The 23,415-nt window shown below is 44.3% G+C and overlaps 2 protein-coding genes across 2 annotated transcripts; one reads left to right on the top strand and one right to left on the bottom strand.

The window, feature by feature from the left end:
* The first annotated feature begins 1,839 nt into the window (after positions 1-1,839).
* LOC123135483 (disease resistance protein Pik-2) lies at positions 1,840-10,491 on the top strand. The gene is made up of 6 exons (XM_044554563.1): positions 1,840-2,192; positions 2,637-2,819; positions 2,900-4,353; positions 4,446-4,544; positions 4,893-5,642; positions 7,853-10,491. Exons 3-6 carry the CDS (start codon positions 3,286-3,288, stop codon positions 9,767-9,769), a joined length of 3,834 nt encoding a protein of 1,277 aa, XP_044410498.1. The 5' UTR covers positions 1,840-2,192; positions 2,637-2,819; positions 2,900-3,285; the 3' UTR covers positions 9,770-10,491.
* Positions 10,492-11,822: 1,331 nt separating this feature from the next.
* Positions 11,823-15,732, bottom strand: LOC123135484 (wall-associated receptor kinase 3). The gene is made up of 4 exons (XM_044554564.1): positions 14,706-15,732; positions 13,935-14,423; positions 13,393-13,539; positions 11,823-13,310 (listed from the first exon to the last, which is right to left on the bottom strand). Exons 1-4 carry the CDS (start codon positions 15,562-15,564, stop codon positions 12,058-12,060), a joined length of 2,748 nt encoding a protein of 915 aa, XP_044410499.1. The 5' UTR covers positions 15,565-15,732; the 3' UTR covers positions 11,823-12,057.
* Between the last annotated feature and the right edge of the window lie 7,683 nt (positions 15,733-23,415).

Consider the following 23,415-nt stretch of genomic DNA (forward strand, 5'->3'; position numbering starts at 1 on the left):
TAGAAGGGCGAAGCAAATGTAGCATCAACCTCAGTTTGTTCTACAATACTAAAACATACATTTTCACTCAAAACAGAAAGTGCACATATTAAAGGTGCATCTAGTCTTGTTTTTTAGAGACTTGAGGTGTTTCTTTTTTAAAACTGGGAGTGCATGGTCAAGGTCAGCTAGGTGATGACCTTGAATTTCCGTGTCTTTTGTTATGTCTTTGCACTGCAAGAGCCTGTGTTTCCTTTTGATAGCCATAAACTTATCTTGCTGACATGAATTTTGAGGCTCGATCACCTTGTGTTGGAGATAAATTTCAAGAGCTAAACTACAGTAGCGAGCTTTTTGTCCTCATTTCTTTTTACATTTCATGAGCAAAAATAGAATCTTTTTAAAGTACATAAATAGTCTTTTAAGCCTGAGCATGTGCTCATAGGTACATATTTGAAATATCGCACTCGTGCTCGGAGGTGCACATTGAATTATAGCAGTATCTAGGATTAGATTGTTTAATTTACTGCAAACCAGGGATATAATTTATTCAAATGTTTAGTGAATTCTCCATATGTGGAATAAGTATATCTACCTGGAGCATGCCCTCCTAAATGCACAATTCAATTATAGCAGTATCTAGGGTTCAAAGAAGGATCCGATCACTTTGGGTCTTTTGTATGCAATCTTTCTCTGTATTTCTGCAATAGGCCGTTTCCAAGACTCGAACCCATGACCTCATGGTCACAAGATAACAACTTTACTGCTGCGTAAGACTCCCCTTCTGCTGGTGAATTCTCGGCATGAAGGAAATTTCATGTCCATATCCTGCCTACGTAACAATAACAAAACATGGATTTCAACAAAACTAAAATCAAACCCGGAGACAGAATTTTGATAGCAGGCTTACCTTTAAGGTCGGGGCTTTCCTTCCAGAATCCACAGCTTGAAGCTAGGACAACAAGTTCATATTATTTCATATTATTAAACAATAATTATATATCCAAATAGTTAAATTTATCAAATTATGTCCATTGCAGGTATTGCGGCAAGATGATGGTGCCATAGAAGCCTTGGTGTGCTACCGAATCTTGCAGTTCTTCGGCTGAGGGTTAATTCGTTTGGTGGGGCATGGCTTCATTTCCAGGGGTCACCTTTCCCGAGTCTGATTGTGCTGGTCTGCTGGAGGTCTCTGAATTAACACTCTATTCGGTGTTGTTTGAAGAAGATGCAATGCCTAAGCTTGAGGTGCTACAGGTTGGTAGGTGCAACATATTTGGGCACGACGCAGAGGTGAATGCATTCTCCCGGCTGTCAGTCCTCACAAGACTCAAGGAAATTCGGTTGGATAGTCATCTCCAAGAAAGTGTGAAGGAAGAGGCGGGGAGGCAGGTAGCGGAGCATATGAAGTACATACTGAACATTATTGACTCGTGGCTTTGCAAATCTGTTACTGAACTTTTTCTTTTTGTTTCTTTTCTGTGAGTGATCAGGCATTGCAGAACTACTAGCTGATGTACTCCTTCCGTTTTTATTTACTATCCATATTAGTTTTGGTCAAAGTCAAGCTTTACAAACTTTGACAAAGTTTATAGACAAAAATATTAACATATACAATAACAAATCAATACCATTAGATTCATTGTTGAATGTACTTCCACGTCATATAGATTGGTTATGCTAAATATTTATATTCATTTCTATAAATTTGGCTTCAGTCAACTCTAATATACTATGAGTATATTTGTTAATAATAGAAACACAAACTGGGTTATGCATGTCACTAAGTGAAAGAGGAGGAATACGCTTTTAGATCCTGGAAGCGTAAGCAACCAGCCCCAAGTACGCTTCGCTTCACTCTAGCATCGAAATCACCCACCACCAAATCAGAAATCGGCCCCTGGATTGGCTTCATCCGCCGGTGGCGACGCCCGTCAGGTTTTCCGGCGGCCAAGCTTGGCCCGACGACGGGGCCTGCCTGGCGCGTTCGATTCCGGCGGCATCGTCGGTGCGATGGAGACGGGGCGCCGCCGGCAGCGGGGGCCGGGTTGTGGCGGCGGCCCGACCAGCAAGACAGTGGGCTTGCGGGAGCGGACGCCCACGCCGCCTCGCTCATGGGCTCATGGCTTATTGCGAAGAAGAGGTGTGAACGTCTGAACGAAGCAGAGGTACTCACTGCTCTGCTTCAGTCCAACCTCCACTGCAGTGCCTCGGTAACTCATTCCTCTTCATCATCAGCTGCAATTTAAAAGTAGGGTTGTCAATTTAGAAGTGAACTTTTAGATTTGTCTGGTAATTACTCCTACTAGTGTCAAAGGAGAACACGCGCCATTCATCAAGTGATTTTAAGCAAGTCAAAAAATTGGTTCCTTCAGATTCTGAATTACTAACTCCCAGTGGTCTGTACTCTGTAGACAGTAAGAATACAGAGTAATTTAAATTGCCTTACTGAAGTGCCCATATTCACGGGCACCATAGTGGATCTGTGGCTTAATTGCCATCCCATCAATGTGCCGGGGAGTCTGTTGTGTAGCTTACATGCAGCATGTTCTATAGCCTGAATCGAGTTGCCGTTGTCGTCTAAGTTCTGACCTGCCAGCATAGTGGAATCTACTTGATCAGCTTGTACTTGCTGGATCCTCACCTTGTTAATGCAGGAGAGTAGCGTGATCAAGATCAGTGTCCTGTATTTGTCGAGAAGCAATTCGTCGAAATTAAAAAGGAAAAGGGGTTTTCAAACATAAGTCTGTCCCTCGCTGAAATTAGCACAGCTCGAAGGACCTTTGGAGATGCATTACCCGGCCTGCAACCAACAGCTCCACGTCTATCCCCTCACTGAAGTTAGCACATTACTGAATCTAATGCTCTCTGCACTTCTCAAGTTAAGTATTACTCATTGCTCTCCATATATACACTGCAGCTCGAATCATGCATACGCTGGATGCTACTTTATTACCAACAAAAGCCAAAAGAAGAAGAAGAAGAAAGGAATACTACTTGATCCGTTCAGCACTTGGCGTCGTTTCCAGCTATAATCTTTGGTTCGTATCATTTGAAATGACCTTGGGAAACAGCCTTGGCAGGAAAAGAAGTGGAATGATGCTGTTTTGGACAAAAGTAGATGCTTTGCCTGGCCTGCAAGGACCATTGATGCTCTCTCTCGTACTCCACGCGACCTAAAATGAGTGCAGTGTACTCAAAGGTTAAGCTCTGCAGAGAAAGCAACAGACTACTCGCAAAGGTCAATATCTCCTGATCTAGCATAGCACCAACGCCTCTGATCACTACACGAAAACACCAAGAAGAATGGAGGCAACGGCGGTTAGCGTGGGCAAAGCCGTGCTTGATGGCGCGCTGGGCTACGCCAAGTCGAAGGCGGTGGAGGAAATCACGCTGCAGCTCGGCGTCGAGCGCGATGTTGACTTCATCAAGGATGAGTTGCAGATGATGCAGTCATTTCTGATGACGGCAGATGAGGAGCAAAGCCAAAACAAGGTGCTCACCACCTGGGTGAAACAGATCGGGGTCCTGGCCTACAAGGTGGAGGACAGCCTCATGGATTTTGGCCTCCACTCAGAGAAAAAGCCATTTTTGGGGTGCATCCCCCGCAATCTGGGTGATCGACGTCGCATAGCCAAGGAGGTGAAGGAGCTGAGGGCCAAAGTGGAGGACGTGAGCAACAGGAACCTGCGGTATCGCCTCATTAAGGAGAGCTCAGGCTCCAAGCCTACCATGGCAGAGGAGCAGGCCAACATTGCCACTGCAGCAATGTTTGGCATCAACGAAGCAAGACTTGCCGCCCTGGAGCATGAAAAATCATCAGAGGTGGACCTCCACCAGCTGATTACTAGCTACGATGTGGACCTTAGAGTGATCACCATGTGGGGTAGTAGCGGTGATCTTGGGAAGACGTCGGCCATCCAGGAGGTCTATGATGACCCGAAGATATTGGAAAGGTTTGGATTCCGTTCTTGGATTAGGTTGATGCATCCTTTCAATCCACAAGAGTTCCTCCGGAGCTTGGTAAGGCAATTTAATGAAAACTCCCTTGAGGAGATTGGACAGCCTGAACAAGAAACAAGTGTCGGGGCTAATGTTCTGGCCAAGATGGAGAAGATGGAGCAAAGTGATTTAGTCCGGGTGTTTAATGCGAAGCTGTGTAGCAATAGCTACCTGATTGTGATTGATGACCTATCCACAATAGTGGAATGGCATTGCATTAAAAAGTACTTTCCCGACAACAAGAAACAAAGTCGAATCATTGTTTCGACGCAGCAAGCTGAAATTGCAAGCTTGTGCACAGAGAAACCATTACAAGTTTCAGTGTTGAAGCAGTTGTCATGTGATCAAACTATTTATTTGTTCCACAAGAAGGTAAATATTTTTCTTGTATGTTTTCTGCCATGCATTTGTTCCTTTTTCTATATGAATAATTGATTATTCTCTCATTTCACGTCTAATTGCAGAATTCAGAGGAGCAGATCAGCATGAGCAGTGTTCGTGTGGAAATGTACGACACCAACGACGAAGCAATGCTTGCTGCTGTGGAGGAGGAGAAACAGAAGGTGGGACTCTGCCAGCTCATGGAAATTAAATAATTAATTGCATTGTCTGGATTATATTTGTGTTGTATTAATGTTTGGTAGTCTGCACCCTTTACACGCACGTTCAAGAAGTGGAATGAGCTAATTAATCCTGGTGTTCGGAGTTGCATCAATTTAAAATGTTATTAAGGTGCTTTCAAGTTGAACTGAGGATATATATGAGAACTTCGAAAAATTGCTGGCATATTGTTCTCAATAAAACAGTGCGCAATGAAAATCATCAATGTTTAGAAATACCCGCAGTTAGTCTTGATGCCAAAATGTGTAGAGACAAGTCCATAAATTCTCATAGATCTGTTTTTTGTTCAGGCTATGCATGCATCTTGTTCCCTCGAGACTACTTTTGACTCAAAGAAAGTTACTACTACTGAGAAACGGACAACAATGCTCACCATTGAAATACATGAGGAAGACCATGAACTTAATAATGGAGGTGATGAAAAAGTTCATAACTCAACTGCTAGAAAGAAGTCTGACCGCAGCAGGACAATGGCACTGGCTGATCAAGTGCTCTGTGGGCGAGAAACAGAGAAATCTATTCTTATCAAATTAGTTGGCCAACCAGACAACAATCAAGGCTCTAAGGTGATCTCAGTTTGGGGAATGGGGGGTCTTGGAAAAACCACTCTTGTCCGAAGCATCTACCGAAGTCAGCAGCTTGGTGGCTGGAAGCGTGCATGGGCCACTGCATTGCGTCCTTTTAACCCTGAAGTACTCCTTAGAGATTTGGCTTTGCAGCTTCAGAATACTATTCAAGAAGATCCTGCCGGATCAACAGCAACTGGAGTGCAAAAGAAAAACATATCAGTGATGAAACTTCAAGACTTGAAGGATGAGCTTGCTCGAATACTAAAAGTACAAAAGTGCCTTGTTGTTCTTGATGATATATTGTCCACTTCTGAATGGGATTTGGTCAAATCGTGTTTGCATAATGTTGGAAGGATCATAGTCACCACAAGACAAAAAGATGTTGCCAAACATTGTTCAAGAGAAGACAAGAACATGTACTGTCTTGAAGGTCTGAAAGATGCTGCTGCACTTGACCTCTTCATAAAGAAGGTAGTTTTGTAACCAGTACCATTTCTTCTTTTTCATATTAGTTTTGCTTCCCTTTATATTAGTTTTGCCTCACATAAGATTATATTCGTAAGCTTGACATTCTCTCAATTCAAAATTTAGAAGCATGCAATCTGATGTGTTCTTTGAAGAAAATGGTTAAACTCTAATAGGTCACACCAAAATATTAGATCTAGGACAATGTCCACCAATAGTTATGGGAAAATATTAAATCTGAACTAGCCTGCCGAATTTCTGGCAAGCACTTTGGTGGGTTCGTGTGACATGGTAGCTTTCTTGGACACTGTGAGTGGAAGCCTCCTGATGTGCAGCGTATTGGGATCTCCACAGGGCCTTGGGCGGGTGATGGCCATGGGCTGGCAAGTTTGTGCATATATACTATCTTGACTATGCTGGTGGTGTTGCCGTAGATTCGTCGGAGGCAGGGCTAACAGCAAGCATGTTGATACGACGATGTGAGCTATGGCTGGCTGCTTGCTTGATCTACGCGGCATTGTCTAGCTCCCAGGTTCACAGTGGCATCCATCGTTGCTAGGGTGAAATGGCACAAGTTCATCCATGTTCCCTCTTTTGGCACACGAAGCAGCAACACCTGTGTTGACTATTATATTAGTGCCTTGGTGGTGCATGGACGATGACCAAACTTAGGCTAGCTTGGGTTTGTCTACATCATGAGGCGGCAGGAGGACGACATTTAGTGGCCCGGCAGTTTGTTGCAATAGATGCAGAGTGTGGCTTTGTGCTGTGGTGCGACCTCTAGGTTGTCGGCCATGGTTGGTAGTTCAACAAGTTTATGTCATTTCCAGGGCGTCTCACGTGCTTGGCTTGGTCAAGCTGGTGATTTCTCCTCATTGTGTGGGCCACGTTGTATTTAGCCTATGTAGTGGGAGGAGGCCTTTGTTGGTGGTTTGAGGTTGTGATTTACTATTGTTGATGGGCTAGCCTTTTCTCTAGTTGGGGTGCATTTTCGTGTGTGTGTTCGTGTGAGAACATCATCAAGGCTGTTATTGGTTTGATGGTGTGTGCGTTGTAATGAGTGCCTAGCGATTTGTCGGCTGTTGTCCTCTATGTTGGTGTTTGGATGTACTTGCATGGTCTTAGGCTTGTATATTATTCTTTCTAACAATGCCATAACATACAAAGCTTTTGCTCTTTCTTCCGAAAGTTTCATACAAAATTTGCAGCTATCCTGTGCAAGCAATTTTGAACAGTTAAAGTATCAATTTTGTCCCCTCACCCCCCCCCCCCCCCACACACACACACATGCCACAGAAATGCAATAAATATTTTGTTGCGATTATAATTAGGCAGGTCTCACAATGGACTCACATTCTCTCTTGCCATGAGCGATGTTGATGTAAATGTTTCGCTTCCTTGATTTAGTTTTTTTAGGGGTTCTTCCGTGATTTAGTTGCAACGCGAATGTTCTCACCATACTCAGTGTATGTTTAATGGAAGTGTGTGAACTAGCTAAATTGCTTTGTTAGGTACGAGTCTTTTTTTTTGCCGGTATTGTTTGGAGTCGAGCAATAATAGTTCTTCTGCCTGTACTTTTTTTTTTGTGAATCTTGTCACAAAATTAATTTGAATTTGTCAACCAGTCATCAGGTTTGTTACCTGCAGGCTTATGCGTACAAATTTCAACCTTGTTATCCTCAAATATATTTGTTTATTTCATAAAATGTAATTCTGTAAACTACTTGAACTTTGTCTTCGTGATTTATTTGGAGTTCCTTGAAAGTATGTATTTTTTACCGGAGCATGAACTCGCATAATTGGATTATCGTACTCGTACTCTCAGGTGCACATTTGAATTATAGCAGTATCTAGGATGACAGTGTTTAGGCACACCTGAGATACATGGTAAGTTGAATGCTGAGGAATTCTATATGAAGAGAATTTCATTTTTCATATCACCTCTACATGATAGTAACAAAAGGAAAATTTCAAAAAAGGTGTTAAATCAAATTATGAGAGAAATTTTTCATAACAAACATACCCTTAGGGTCAGGGCTTCACTTCCAGAATCTATAAGTTGACACTAGGACAAACAAGTGAGCCTGCTGCTATCAGTGTGAAGATGAGCATCTATCTTTCTTTTCAGGATTTAGTGTGTTCATATTATTTCATTCTTAGTTTAGCAACAATCATTCCTTAATCCAAATAGTTAACTTTGTCAAATTGCATTGCAGGTATTCAAGGACAATATTGAAAAAAATGATTTAGTCCCAGCTATGATGGAGCAAGCAAGACTCATCCTACATAAATGTGATGGACTTCCCCTTGCAATATCAACTATCGGTGGATTCCTAGCGAGCAAGCCAAAAACTGCTATTGAATGGAGGAAGATGAATGATCGAATTGGCACTGAATTGGAGATAAATCCTGAACTTAGGACAATAAAGACAATTCTTATGAGGAGCTATGATGGTTTGCCATACCATCTCAAGTATGCTTTCTTATACCTATCCATATTTCAGGAAGACCAGAGAATTAGGTGGGGTCGCTTGGGGAGGCGGTGGACGGCAGAGGGTTATTCAAGGGATATGCATGGCATGACTGCAATTGAACTGTGTCGGACGTACTTTGATGAGCTCTTGGATAGGAGTATGATCCTGCCAGGGGAAGGGACATACCAATACAGTCAGAAAATCAATTCTTGCCAACTTCATGATATGATCCGTGAAATATGCATCTCAAAGGCTAGGGAGGAAAACCTTATTTTGACGCTGGAGGAAGGATGTTGTTTGAGTGACACACAAGGTGCAATACGTCATCTTGTCATTGGCAGCAACTGGAAAAGAGATAAAGATGTGCTGGAGAGCATGCTAGACTTGTCACACGTACGGTCATTGACCGTGTTCGGAGAGTGGAGACCATTTTTCATCTTTGATAATATGAGGTTCCTCCGAGTGCTTGACTTGGAAGACACCGTAGGGCTAAGGGATCATCATCTTGATAAAATCGGGCAGCTCCATCACCTCAAGTACCTTTCTCTACGAGGATGTCGCTGTATTTTATACCTGCCTAATTCTTTGCAGAATTTGAAGCACCTCCAAACACTTGATGTTAAAGGTACACAGATAATTGAGTTGCCAAGAACAATCACCAATCTTAGCAAGTTACAGCACCTTCATGCAACTGGTTTTTGGACCAGAGGAGACGATGTCAAGGGAGATGACATCGTAGATAAATATTCAGGTTACAGATATCGTAGTCCTAGATGTCAAACATGCAGCGTATTGTCCAGAGGTCATCTTTTTTTGAGACCACAAGTTTTAGATGCTGGTTTGAACAGGCATGATATATTCAATCTAGACCGCTTCCAGGAGAGGCATCTAGATGATGTTATACTTCCTAGAGGGATTGGCAAATTGAAGGCCCTTCACTCACTAGGTTTCGTTGATGTCTCCGGGAGAAATGGAAATGCCACTGTAAAAGAGTTTGGAGAGCTTACTCAGCTACGTAAGCTTAAAGTGGGTGGTCTGAGCTATAGAAACATCAGTGAGTTATGGTCTGCCATTGCTGGTCATAATCAACTTAAAACTTTGTCAGTTAAAATAGGTAACCCGCATCCAGAGAGGAATGAATTAGATGGCTGTTTGAGTGAGGATTTGTTGCCACCAAGCAGTCTTGAGAGCCTCGCTCTGCAGGGTAAGCTAGTCAATGTAACAGAATGGATCCATAAGCTTCAGAATCTCTCCAAGTTGGTGCTAAGCAATAGCAGATTGGAGCAAGTTGATGATGCCATACAAGCCCTCGGGGTGCTACCAAATATCGCGGTACTACGCCTGCACTATAAGTCGTTCAGGGGGACACAACTCCATTTCCAGAGGTCATCTTTCCCTAGCCTCATGGTGCTGGAGCTCCATTACTTAGACAACCTCCAGTCGGTGGTGTTTGAAGAAGACACAATGCCCAAGCTTGAGCTGCTACAAATTGGTGTGTGCAAAGAGCTGAAGGACATCTCCGGGCTGCCAGCCCTCAAAAGCCTCAAAGAAATTCAGTTGCCTGCTGCTAGTGGCCTTTACAGGAAAATATTTGAGGCGCAGAGGGAAGAGGTGGAGAGGCAGGTAGCGGACCACGTGAGAGTGAACACTATTGACTGACTATTACACACTCTCTCTCTCTCTCTGTGTGTGTGTGTGTGTACTTCTCCTGTATTCTACTCCCTCCGTAAACTAATATAAGAGTGTTTAGAATACTAAAATAGTGATCTAAACGCTCTTATATTAGTTTAGAGAGGGAGTACTATACATACAGTAGGACTAGTAGTTGATGTATCGGTTACAAAAACTAGGTCACTCAGCGGTATACAGCAGGGACTGTACGTAAGTCTGTATTGCAGCAGTGGTTTCCGCAGATCCATATATGTGTATATTTCAGTATTATGCCCCATTGGCTACATACAGTGTTCTATTTTAAAAGCCGGTCATATAGTGTTCCGAGATCACCAGATTCCAGAGTATGACCAAACGTAGTAAAGCAACAAAAGTCTGAACATTCAGAGGCTGCTAGCCAATAAAATTCTGTAAGACTGAAGTGGAGCAAGCAGCAGAGATATCACCCTCACTAACTTGTTCCTTTTTGGTAAGAAGATAAAGATCATCATACAACTCCGAGCTACAGAACTCTAATGGCTGAATATTGGATATCATGACTGTATCTATGTAGGATGGTATGGCAGGCAAAGAACTGTCAGCAGCACAGCCCAGAGAAAAAGCAGAGGTTTGACTTTGACACATTGCCAACAACCTGGACATGTTAACCCCTGGATACATATATGTATGTTCTTGAGAGTTGAGACTGAATTTAACTTCACAACTGTTTAGCTGGTGGCGACTCCCAGGTTTATAAATCTGTACATAACAGAGGTATTATTGTAGCTTCAGGAGGCGGTGAGATTAGTCGTAACAGAGTTGTTATATGGGCACAACAACTTCAAGACTGCTTCCTTCGCAGGCTCGGTGGCTGCGTGAGCAATACCACCTCGCATTCTAATTTCGTTAGTTAGTAGTTACCCTCCGCTGGCTCAATGGCTGCATGAGCAATTCCTCGTAATTACGCTCTAATTTTAAATCAAATTGGTTGGTTTTGGTTTTGAATTACTCACTCCTATTCCTAATGGTCGAGTAGAATCCCCAGACACCATCGTTGACCTGTGCCTTAATTTACAGTCCATCAATTTCTGCTGGCGAGTCTGTTTTGTAGCTCTGTAGTCTGAATAATCTGCATTATAGTGAACTCTGCTTGAGCTTATGCCCTGTATTTGTTCAAAAGTAAATCAAAGGAAAAAAAAGGTTTTCAGGCATAAAGTTGTACCCTCACTGACTTGTATACCACCAAGTCCTTTGGAGATGTATAACCAACAGATCAAGTTAGCACATTACTGAATGTAATGCTCTCTGCATTTGGCAAGTTAAGTATTTTGCCTTTCCATATATAAATTGCAGCTAGAACCGGATGCTAGCTGCTACTCTACTAACCAACACTAACAGAAAAAGAAAATTACTACTTGATCCGTTCAGCACTTGGTGTCGTTTCTAGCTATAATCTTGGTTTGTATCCCCCGTAACCATTTTTTGTGGTGCATCACCAAGGAGGTGAAGGGGGGCCTAGGTGGAGGACGTGAGCAACATGAAGCTGCGCTATCGCTTCATCAAGGAGTGTTCAGGCTCCAAGCCTGCCACAACAGAGGGCCAGACCGGCATTGCCACTGCTGCAATGTTTTGCATCAACGAAGCATGGTTTGATTGCTTGGTGCACGGAAAATCATCATATGTGAACCTCCACCGGCTGATTACCAGTAACTATGTGGATCTTAGGATGATCGCTGTGGTGGGGAACTAGTGCTGATCTTCGAAAGACGTCCGCCATTCAGGAGGTTCGATGAGCCAAAGGTATTGAAACGGTTTGGGTTCTGTGCTTGGACTAGGGTTGATGCATCATTTCAATCCACAAGAGTTCCTCCGGAGCTTGATAAGGTAATTTTAAAGCTAGACCAAGATACCCTAATTAGAACTGGAGTGGCGTTGCATTAATATACTGACTTTTTTTCCATTTATTTGGGCAACTCTAAGTAAAATACATTACTTTATTTGAACACATTGTCACATCCTTTGCTTTTAACTGTTTTAACACATGAAAATCAGGGTGTTACAATTCAAAATGCAGCCGGGATATAATAATAATATGGTACATCCGTAGCAGAATTACAATTTTTGTTAAGGCGAGAATAAGAACGAAACTTTCCAATCTGGACAGTATAAAGCGCCCATTATTTAGTGCACTATACAGTGTAGAGTATACTTTACCCTCTCCATCATAGGAGGCAAATGATATAACACTTCAATAGGAAAAGTAGACAACCAAACATTAATGCTAAGAACACGATGGACTAGCGTGGGAGAGTCGCCGATGCCATGAACTCTTGCTCCAAGCTGTAGCAATTTTGGTTCCTTTGAGAAGCTATATTAACTCTGTCTGCTATACCACTCGGAGTAGTCAACATCAGAAGAGTGTCTTGGCTTTGTCCACATATTAAGGGTTGCATGTATTCATTTGTCACAGCAACCTGGCATGCTCTCAACCTTTTGGATCGCACATACTGCAATTTCATTTCGACTTGTTTCATTGTAGGTCTCTCTTCGCCTCGTAGTCTCAAACAAGTCTCTGCAAGACTAGAGACATCATTAATCTCTTCAATTGTTGCTTCCTCCAGAACTTGAGTAGCTACTATTTCTGCGAGTGGTTTCTCCCTCATCTCCCAAAGGAAGTAGTTGGACAAGTTTTGCTTTAGCCCAGAGTCACTTGTAAAAATAGGCTTCTTCGTGAGCAGCAACTCTACAAGTACTACGCCAAAACTATAGACGTCACTCTTCTCATTCAATATACCCGTGTGGTAATATTCTGGATCCAAGTATCCAAATGTGCCTTGTATATTTGTAACGACATGAGTTTGGTCAATAGGAACCAACCTTGAAGCGCAAAAATCTGATACTTTTGCAGTGTAATTTCCATCTAAGAGTATGTTAGTGGACTTCACATCACGATGGAATATTGATACTGAAGCAGCTGAGTGGAGGTAATAGAGTGCTCCAGCAGCTTCTGCAGCAATTTTCAAACAATCATCCCATGACAAGACAGAGCTGCTAGTGGTACTGGGATGAAGGATTCCAAATAATGAACCATTAGGGATGAAGTCATACACTAGCAGTGGGACTTCTGTCTCAAGACAACAACCGAAGAGCTTCACAATATTCCGGTGATTTACCTGGGAGAGGACATCAACCTCATTGATAAACTGGCTTATCTCAACCTGCTCAATGACTTTAGACTTCTTTATGGCTACTACCCGTTGGTCGGATAAGATGCCTTTATAAACCATGCCATGCCCTCCACGACCAACAATACGTGTGGGATCAAAGTTATTTGTTGCCTTTTCTAACTCTGATAGTGAGAAAATCTTAGTGTTGTCACTCGCATATTCATCTGATGATATCAATTGTTCAAGGAGTAGACCTTGGTTCTGCCGAAAATGCTTTCTTCGTAGTTGCTTCTGGATGCCTTTTCTCCATATAAGAATGGAAAATATTACAATTAAGATGAGAAGTAGAGTTCCGAAACCAACGGTAATCCCAATGGTGATACCTATAATGATTTTGCTCATCAGCACCATTCATGGTTTTATGTAGCCCATTAAGTGGAATTTTGATTTTACCATAGAACTCACCTAGTACCAGATTTTGTTTGATTGATGTGCATGTCTTTGTTGCTGTGTTGTACACTGTATTGCTAGGACATTCGGTGCAATAATGACTTCCTACAGTGTTATGGCAAATCCAATTACATGTGTCTGGTATCTTGCACTCATCAACATCTGGAACAACAAGTAATACATGATCAAATACATACTTAATATAGTTAAGTTGCCTGTTGGTGCCTGCACGTAATAGCTGCATAGGTTATTTTGAGCTTTCATAACTTTTATCATTAGGGGCACTGAAGAAATTATAGAATGAACTCATACTGATCTTTATGCATCTGCAACTTTTCATAGCAGGTTACCGTGTGCGTAAAGTAGATATAAAGGTCGGGCTTGAGCACATTTTTGTATACCAAGTTATTTGTTTTGAGATAAAAAAGTATCACTTCTCAAATAGTTCTTCAAGCACCCGTTTACTAAGGTATTTCCCTAGAAAAGAGTGAACTTTCATATTAGGATTTAGGAGGTGCACAAGGGAGGATGGGGAGGCAGAGGGATGGAGAGTGTACCTTGACACCCATCCGCTATATATGGATTCCCATAAAAGCCGGCCATACATTTGCAATGGTAACCGACATAAACTTGTTCGGAGTTGACACCCAAGCATGTGCTATTAATGCTAACACATGCATATCCGGTTCTATTCTTCTGTGCTTCCTGGCATGTTAAATTGGCTACAGCCCACAGCTGTGATGCAACTTCCCAGGAGGTAACATAGAGGCCAGGATCTTTAGGTATACGTACCGAATGGGCATGTTCATCATATAAGCTGTATTTAACATTCACTAGCCCCTTCATGATATTTATGTACTTTACATAAGTGTTGTGTATACCGTAGGACTCGACAAGAAACTGGAGGGTAGACGTGGACGAATTTGTACAATTGAGCTGAAATGACGTCCTTGCAGAACAACCGTCCTCTAAGCCAAATGGGAAAGGGACATTGATTTCCCCACACCATCTAGAGCAGTTGGTCTTCCGTTGTACTGGATCATATCCTGATTTCATAAGAAGGTCAGTGCATCTATTTTAAGATTACCTTTCAAAGAATCCAAAAATCGTACCCAATACAAGAGGGCACATGTCATCAACTCCTAAAGATCATAAGGAATGAATGGCACGACCAATGCACTCAGTTTTAGTTTTCAAGGGAATTGAAGCTTTATTAACCCGATAGCACTAGTCTTTTTGTATTTCTTTACTGCTAAAGAAAATTTATGAAATTTGACAGTATATAACTATTGTAAAAAGAACTAGGCTTTTTATCTCAGAGTAATTACCTTTGTCACGCGAGCAGCCATCAGTTATGTACGGATTACCTCGGTAACCACTGTCGCACACGCAAGCATAAGCGACAGATGATATGAACTGGTGACTGCTGCTACGTTTGCTGAGACATGCATAATCTGTGCTGTTTTGCAAGGGGCCATGTTCATTAACGATGATACCCCACATAATAATGGAATCAGCGGTTACATCAACTGTATGCCATATAGAGCTTCGGTTGCTGTTCGCTTGGAACTTCAGCTGTCCAATCTTGTGGCGGACAAACTTTATCTCGATGCCTGTAGCAAACTCGGCATCGACGTTGGTGAAGCAACATCCTGTACCGTTGCAATACTGCCAAGCCACCGTATCCGTGATATCTTTGACAGGGCATGTAGCAGTGCACTGACCCACCGTCTTGTTCGTGCCATGCTCTAGCACGTACATGTCGAAGTCGCAACCAGTGAAGCTTAGTGCTGAAACATATCTACCGGGAGATTTCCTAGGATTCCAGGTGATGCTGTACGCGTCGACCTCAGATCTCACGGAGAGGGAATGAGAAAATGATACCTCGATTTCTTGTCTGGCATCGCCGGTGATGATATCACCGGTGACCTCCGTGATGCCGTCGTGCAGGAATAGTCTGGGGGACTGCAAAGCACCGTGCATGTTGTTGCAGATGAGCTCAAAGTCTCGCTCTGGTGGCCGGAAGCAACCCACCCCTATGCCGAATGGATACTGGAAACTCAGGTTGCCACAGCTCTCCTGGCAGCCGGCTTGGCTTCTTTGCACACTGGATGCTCGTGCCGTTGCAGTTCGTAGCAACGACAGCGCAAGCATGCAACGGAGTGCGTCGAGGAGCCTCATCTTCATAACAATATTCCAGGGAAAATGGTGTAGCCAGCGATGGATGTCTCGCCTTCTATCGTTGGCTGTCCTGCATATATCTGTCAATTTTCACTCTGCTCTGGAGAAAAAGAAAGAACCAGATTATTACACGCCACCACAAATGCAGGCTAGAGAGTGGTACACGCTCAGCTGGGGCGATAATTCCTTCTCTTTTTTATTGTCTTCTTTTTGTTGTTGTGGGCAGTGATTAGGAATCAGATTGGGCAGTACGTACCCCCTGCCACGGGTTAGAATGTTCCGTTCTGATGTAACACGGCCAGAAGCGGCTGAATTTCGTGTTTTGACCCTTTTCGTATACTATTTCGCAATCTGACACCTATAGACAGTGGCGGAGCCAGCTCAAGCTTAGAGCCTGGGCAAGTTCTAACTACTGCACGTTTAATTAGCTTTTGCCCAAACAAACTGTTAATCAAACTATTAGTTTATACTAGAGCTCCATGCACATGGAGCATGGGAGCCCGGGCAGCCGCCCCGGCTCGCTGGGTGCTGGCTCCGCCACTGCCTATAGAGGAAAGTTTCGGGATCTGACAATTTTCCTACCGCCAGACGCCTTGGCGGTAGGGTACAATAGCCTACCACTAAGGGGCTTGGTGGTAGGGTTCCTGCCTACCGCCAAGCCCCTTGGTGATAGGCTGTGCAACCCTACCGCCAAGGTGCCTGGCAGTAGGCCCTCGCACGCACAGTGTTGGAGACTTAGAACTTTTTTATGGTAGGGCGTCCAACCCTACCGTCAAGGTGCCTGGTGGTGAAAAAAGGTACAAATCCTGAAATTTTTCTCAACGAGGGTCAGATCCCGAAAAAGTATACGAAAAGGGTCAAAACACGAAATTTAGCCTCCAGAAGCAGTCTGTGTATTCCCTGCCAGTGAATGGCTAGTAATGCTAGTACCATTCAAAACTCCCCTGTCGCCTTGACTGACTTGGTGGAGTCTGAAGTCTTTTGTTTCCAAGTGGAGATCAGGACACGAGGGGTAGCTTTCTTCTTTAGCAAACGATCGACTTCATTTTTAATGGAACGCGTGCATTATTTCCATTACCCTGGCAGCACGGCATCCTCGATCGCTTACTACCGAAACTCTTACATCATCAGTTAACATCTCCCAGCTGCCAAATGGCTCCGGAACAAAACAAAAGCCTCCGACTTCGGGGAGCAGATCGACCACAACCAACCCAACGGCATGGATACAAGCAGCACTGCCATAGCAGCAGCCATGCCGCCAGGATCTTATCCTTTCCTCTTGGAGCGATCGAGCTGCCCGTCCGTTACCTACGCCTTTAGCATTAGTGCCAAAGACAGACAGATCGATGCGGCATGGTTCCAGCTATTCACAATCAACTTCAACCTTTGTCAGTTAGAGCAGTCCACGGACATCGGTTAGATGGTTGTTTGGTGAGGGTTAGTTGCCACCAAGCAGCCTCGATAGCCTCACTCTGCTTGGTACTCTAGTGGATGCAACAAAATGGATCCACGAGCTTCAGATATCTCCAAATTAGTGCTATACTAGAAGGGTTGGGCGCGCTTTGCTGCGCTGTTGGTGTCGTTGGCTTTCTTAAAAAAATAATCACTCTGTTTCAAAATATAAGGTGTATTAGTTTTTTGAAAAGTAAAACCTTTTAAGTTTGATCAAATTTGTAGAGAAATATAGCTCCATAATATCAAATCGGTATTTTAAGATTCATCATGAAATAAATTTTCATACTTTTTTTAAAAAATATTGTGGAGGTCAATATTTTTGCTCTAAACTTGGTCAAAGTTAAATTTTTTGACTTTGTAAACAACTAATATCCCTTATGTTATGGAACAAATGGAATATTTAGTTTGAAGGTGGGGGAGATGATAGTATGTTTCATTTTTATTTATAACGCGGTGATCAGTGGCGGACCTAGCTGACTGGGCCAGGGTGGGCCAGCAGTGTTAGTTTGTACTGTACATGTACATTTTTTTTAGCCTTGCTCCTATGGTATAAATGGTATTTAGAAATCTCAGGGTGGGCCATGGCCCACCCTGGCCACCCTCTACCTCCGCCACTGGCGGTGATTTGATGGGCCTTTCATGGTGTGATTCTATGTTATCGACTAATCAACCTATATTTATGTGGGGAAATTTTGGTGTTGGTGGTTGCATGTACTATGTTGGTGCTATAATATCACATGATGGCGTTTCTTTTTTCTATATTGATTACAATGAAATCAAAATAACAATGTTCAGAGCATGGACCCAAAAACAGGTTCTGAAAAATAAAAGGATAGCATTTTTTAAAAAAGGACAGTAGCATAAAAGACCAAAACTACAGTGCAAGATATTAAGGACTGTCATGCCCCAAATGCAGCGTCGTTGGGAGAAGCGTGGAGCTCATGCCGCGGCCAAACATGCAGAAGCAGAACAGCGTAGGCTGAAGCAAACTATCAAAACTGAACCAGCGCAACCGCAAGACAATATTCAGACCAAAGCTACCACTGTTGAAACTGAACCAGCCCAAGTGCAGAGCAACATTTAGACTAAAGCTACCATTGGTGGCCTGGCTGGTGGTACCGGCAAGTCAGCTCGACCCCAGGGCCCAGCTCCGTCCGCGAAGTACTCCAAAGACGAATGGGTCCTACATAGCGGTGGGGTGCGTTTCTAAGTGTCTTGGTTGAGTGAACAGAAACTAGGTCCCGAAGGACCTAGAGAGCTTCATTGATTCCTGGTCATTACAGTACAAACCTCAGACAAGGACTCAAAAGAAAGAGAAATCACACACAGGTCCCTGACTTTAACAAGGAGGATCCCCGACTGTAAGATAGAACTGCAATTGGGTCCAACACTGCTTCCCCTCAGATCGAGCTTCACTGTCATAGGGGACGGACCACTTGGGGCGACGAAGCCTTCATGGCTGCAGCAGCACTCCATGAAATCCGAGACGAAGGTGCAACTGCCTCCCATATGGCATCCTGGCCAGGAGGAAATAGTAGGCTGCCCTTCAGCCAGAAAGGTCACTGGGCGATGCACGAGAACCAGGCCATCGACCGCTAAAAGCCGGCTCCAGAACAGGCTGACGGCCGCCACAGCCAAGCTCAGCAGGTGCCATCAGTTCGCACCATCCACCAGTGAGTATTTGCTCCAACCCAAATCGGCAGGATCTTGATGTCAACCTCATCCCCTCTTCCTCCCCACCACCACGGCAGCAAGGGAAGAACAGAACGAGGCTCTGGCGATCCTCCAGAACAGGGACAATGACCGCGAGCTTATTGGGGAAGGAGCTCCGGCCAGCCTCGACCTCCGTCGCCGCCCTCCATGGACGTCGACAGGCAAGCGAGGTCATCCACGCCTCAGCACCGCTCGCCGGCGCCGAGGACAAGCTCCAGAGCGGCATCACGCCATACGCCACATGGGCAAACACGAGACCACGCCCAGCTCTACATCTAAACCTACATCTACTGCTGTACAAGAGGAACCGGCATCCTAATCCAGCTCTACATCCACCAACGCGAGCGCCGGCGGCGAGAGGGACCGGATCCGGGCAGGGCCGGCCCATAGGGCGGGGCAACGGGGCGACCGCCCTGGGCCCCTAGGAGGTAGGGGCCCCGGCCCAGGTAGTAGCACTCACGGACCTAAAGGATCGATAGCTAGTTCGCTACGCTGCTGCAGCGCTCCATCGATCTCCTCCGGTCTTGTCTCTAGTTTCCTCGCCTCCTCGGCTCCTCCCCCAAATTCTCCAATCCCAGATAACAGTGCCGCCGCTCCCGTGCACTTCTAAATTCGAGGAGCCGCTCCGTGCATCCATTAATGGAGACCAATGATGGTATTCCTTTCCGTAATCATCTCTCTGCATCCTCAACGTTCCCCATCAAGAAGACGCTTGAGGCATCACCGCATCAGAGATGGTACGTCTACCTCCTTCCCCTAAACAAGTACTCTTTTGATTCGCTGTTAAATAGCCCGGCGCTCCGCCTCTGATTGCTCCATCTCACATCTCCTATTTTCTCTTCCTAGTTCTTACTCTATTGGTCTGTTCTTCAAAGCTTCTTCATTGGATCCAGGGATGAGAAGGGGAGACGGGGAATGAGTGTTGCAGCCTTCAGATCTGGGAAGCTACATCGACAATTCGATATCAAGCCATATGCCTATATTCAGGTGTTTTTGTTCCTTGTATTGACTGTTTTACTGCAATTGTTTGGTGATATGTCTTCTAAAAAATGTTTATCATTGAGAAAAGAGTGAAAAAAAACAGTATATTCTTGCTACTTTATGCATTGAGAAAGAAAAATTGGATGAAATAAATACTGATGTGGTTATTGACAACTTTTCTTCCAGAAGTGTTAGGAGAAACAACAAGATCTGAATGTGTGTTTTTCACCTCCCTTGTGGTTTTAGTTCAAAGACCATCAATCTATGCTAGTATGTATAATACCTTACTAAATTGCTTTGGAAATATACTATATTCTGAATTTTTTTTCTGTACACAAGGGCCCCATTTTATCGTCTCGCCCCAGGGCCCCGAATATGTATGTACCGGCCCTGGATCCGGGTGGTTGGTGGCGACTCTCAACGGGGGCGGTGGAGAGACTTCCGGAAAGGATACCCAATTGGTGTCACATCTCCCAGACGGCTCTCTTCTCGTTCCATCCCTCTTCTCTTTGTAATTGGGTTGTCGAACTGAATCAAACCACCTGAGTGAGATAGAATCGAAAGATCCTATTGAGGATCTCGTTACAGACTTCGAAACAACGCTCTACACAGGGAGACAAAATAAACCTATAAGGCTCAGCATAAACGGGCTACATGACCACCATCCTTGTCTGTGTCAGTTCAGTCTTGGCCTTCATTACTGGAGTTGCGCCCTTCACTGGTGACCAACAGCTAAGTTCGAAAGTTGATGCTGGGCCCAGGAGGAAGGTCTGCACCGATTGCTTGCCACGGTATGGAGATTGAGGATCTGCTCCATCGCCAATCTTGAGGGCCTACAGCTAGCTAGGGCTGGACCAAAAGTTCATAGCTCGTGAGCTTAACTAGTGCTCAATAGCTCAGCTCGTTAAGTTTGTATCTTGCTTTGTACTAAACAGAGTCAATTTACTTATTAAACTAGTGCTCCATAGCTCATCTCGTTAAACTTGGCAAAAAAGGACAGCACATCAGCAACAAAGAATGAGAGAGTATAGTAGGGGCGCATTCATTGTGTGAAGCACTGAAGAAGGTTGCACCACCTTTCTACAGTCTACAACACCCAAGAATGAACTGGTAATTAATAATGAACTGGTAATTTACCGAAGAATGAATTGGGCGTGACTGTGCTGCTTCCGCCCCAGCACCTATTCCTGTATGGTTTGGTTGGTTGCTTTGTATACAAAGTGAGGGGAAACCCTTTTTCGGTATTAATAAGGAACAACGGTGGGGCAAGGCAAGCTTCAGAGTAATTGGAACTAGTATTTTTACACGTAGGATCAGGAGAGCGTGCCTCAAGCTCTCCTGTAACAAGTCTTGCTGAAGTACCAGTTAGAGTACGGAAAATGCTAGATTTCTATCGATTGCGCTTCTTCTGGCAGAGTGATGAATTAAAACGGAAGTACAGACTCGCTAAGTGGGATATCATTTGTAGGCCGAAAGATCAAGGGGATTTTGGGATTGAAAATTTAGAGGTAAAGAACAGATGTCTTCTCAGCAAGTGGCTGTATAAGTTATCTGTAAAGACGGATGCTACTTGGTCTCAGATTCTTCGTAATAAGTATCTTCAGTCCAAAACCTTGTCCCAAGTGACGGTAAGACCGACTGATTCGCCTTTTTGAAAGGGACTGATGAGAGTGAAATCAATCTTTTTCAACAAGACAAAATTTGTGGTTGGAAATGGTACTTCTACAAGATTCAGGGAGGATACATGGCTAGGGGAGACGCCCCTGACGATCCAATATCCTTCTCTCTATAATGTTGTTCAGCGAAAAAACGCTTACGTTGCAACAGTACTACACTGTCCCAATCATGCAGCTGGTGTAGCTGCCTGTTGTCTCCTGCAGGTTCCGCAGGCAGCTGCTGGTGGACCTGACTGAGACATGCTAGTAAGGTTCTACTACATCTAAGGAAACAGAACAGGCCTTATGGGCCCAACTGCAACGGCTTAACCTAACCAGTGTTTCTTCCTAGTTACACTTCTCCTTCTTTTTTTTTACGGGTGCCTAGTTACACTTCTCGTCTCGAGGAACCTACATAGTTACACAGCAAGAACTTATTTGCGAACCAACCTATGGTTGGATGGTTAGAGGGATTGTGGTATCCCCAGCCCATCAGGGTTCAAATCCTGGTGCTCACATTTATTCCTGGATTTATTTCAGAATTTTCGGCGATGCGCATTCAGTGGGAGGAGACGTTTCAGGTGCCTACGGTGACTTCTTAAATTTCAAGATGATATGCTGGCTTGGTCTTTCGGAGGTGCTCATAGGGATAGGCTGTGCGTGTGTGCGTTCATAGGGGTGAGTGTATGCGAAAAGCAAGAACTTATTTTTTTCTTTCTTTCCAATTCTATGGATTCCCACCATAACTAGTTTAAGCCTAATTTCTCCACGATGTTGTAGTACAACTTTGTACTAGTTATACTAAGTGAGCGACCATTAATTTGGAGGGCATAATAATTAATTTTTTTTTTGAGGAATTGACAGGAGCGCTATTTGAATAGGAATTTTGCTTTTGTATGTGGACTCTTTCAAACAGTATCATCGAGTTTGTATTACCCGACTCTAAACTATCACCGAGGATTAGAACTCACGTTTACCCCAAAGAAACATCAAATGCTTGATATTCCAGGAAACCTAGAACATCTACAGCAGGACCTCTCAAACCCGTCTCATACGTCTAGGCGGGCCATCCGTCACTGACCGGTCACGTTTTTTCGACCCAGATAGACACCTTAAATAGGCCTAAAACGCCTGCGCTGACCGACACCCTCATATCCAGCCCAAATATGGGGCAGATATGGGGCACTGGACACGCCCGCCACGTCGGACTGACAAACGGGTCCCAGCCAGAAATGCTCTCAAACTCGGCAGTCCGAAACTCGTCTCCTTGGTCGGACCAATGGCGCCACATAGTGCATTGTGTTCGGCTATTTAAGTCGACCGTCGACACCAAAACCCTACCATCCATCCACATTTTCCTCCTCCTGTCCGCCACCGCCATCCATCCACTAGAGTAGATAAAACAAAATCCTAGTAAAAAATAGGCAAAGAGATTCACTTGGATCACAAAAAGTCGTAACAAGTGAATTTTAGAGCATCTCCAGACGGACTTGGCAAATCCGGCCTCTAAAAATATTATTTTTTTCGTAGAATGTTCTATCTAAAATTCTTTAGTATCTAGTCTAGTCGATATTTCAATCTCCAACTTCAATACCTCAAAAGCGGAGTAAAATTCAATCACCTCGTAAGCAACTGGAAACACGTAAAATGGAAAGAATGCACTTTCTTCTCAAAAAAAAAAAAGAACGGGAAAGGATGCACTTCCACACCGCGAAAGCGTAAGACCAGTGTAGGCTTCCCCCGAGCGCACGCTAATCAAAGCAATCATCACCCCCAAATCAGCTGCAGTTCTTCGACGGTAGGGCGGCAGGGACGGCGGAGCCTGGCGGCGGGCCGCGATGCCAGTCAGACGACGGGCCCGGGAGGTTGGACTGCGGCGCGCTCAGGTGCGTTACGTGCGGCGCCGGAAACCTCAAGCGCGTCGCCCTCCGCCGTGGCAGCGCCGACGGCCTCTGTGTGAAGGCCGACATGGTCGAAGTCTCCGGCGAGCAGGAGCTCCCCACCCCGGCCGGCGGTGAAGGTAAAGCCAAATTTAATTGTGCGTCTGTACCGT

This window comes from Triticum aestivum, chromosome 6B, assembly GCF_018294505.1.
Source record: "Triticum aestivum cultivar Chinese Spring chromosome 6B, IWGSC CS RefSeq v2.1, whole genome shotgun sequence".
In the NCBI taxonomy this organism is placed as follows: Eukaryota; Viridiplantae; Streptophyta; class Magnoliopsida; order Poales; family Poaceae; genus Triticum; species Triticum aestivum.

Coding starts and splice junctions, on each gene's coding strand:
- LOC123135483 (XM_044554563.1), top strand. CDS start 3,286: ATGGAGGCAACGGCGGTTAGCGTGGGCAAAGCCGTGCTTGATGGCGCG. Junction 4,354..4,445: donor TTTATTTGTTCCACAAGAAG/GTAAATATTTTT, acceptor GTCTAATTGCAG/AATTCAGAGGAGCAGATCAG. Junction 4,545..4,892: donor TGGAGGAGGAGAAACAGAAG/GTGGGACTCTGC, acceptor TTTTTTGTTCAG/GCTATGCATGCATCTTGTTC.
- LOC123135484 (XM_044554564.1), bottom strand. CDS start 15,564: ATGAAGATGAGGCTCCTCGACGCACTCCGTTGCATGCTTGCGCTGTCG. Junction 14,424..14,705: donor TGGCTGCTCGCGTGACAAAG/GTAATTACTCTG, acceptor TTATGAAATCAG/GATATGATCCAGTACAACGG. Junction 13,311..13,392: donor CAAACAAAATCTGGTACTAG/GTGAGTTCTATG, acceptor AAATCATTATAG/GTATCACCATTGGGATTACC.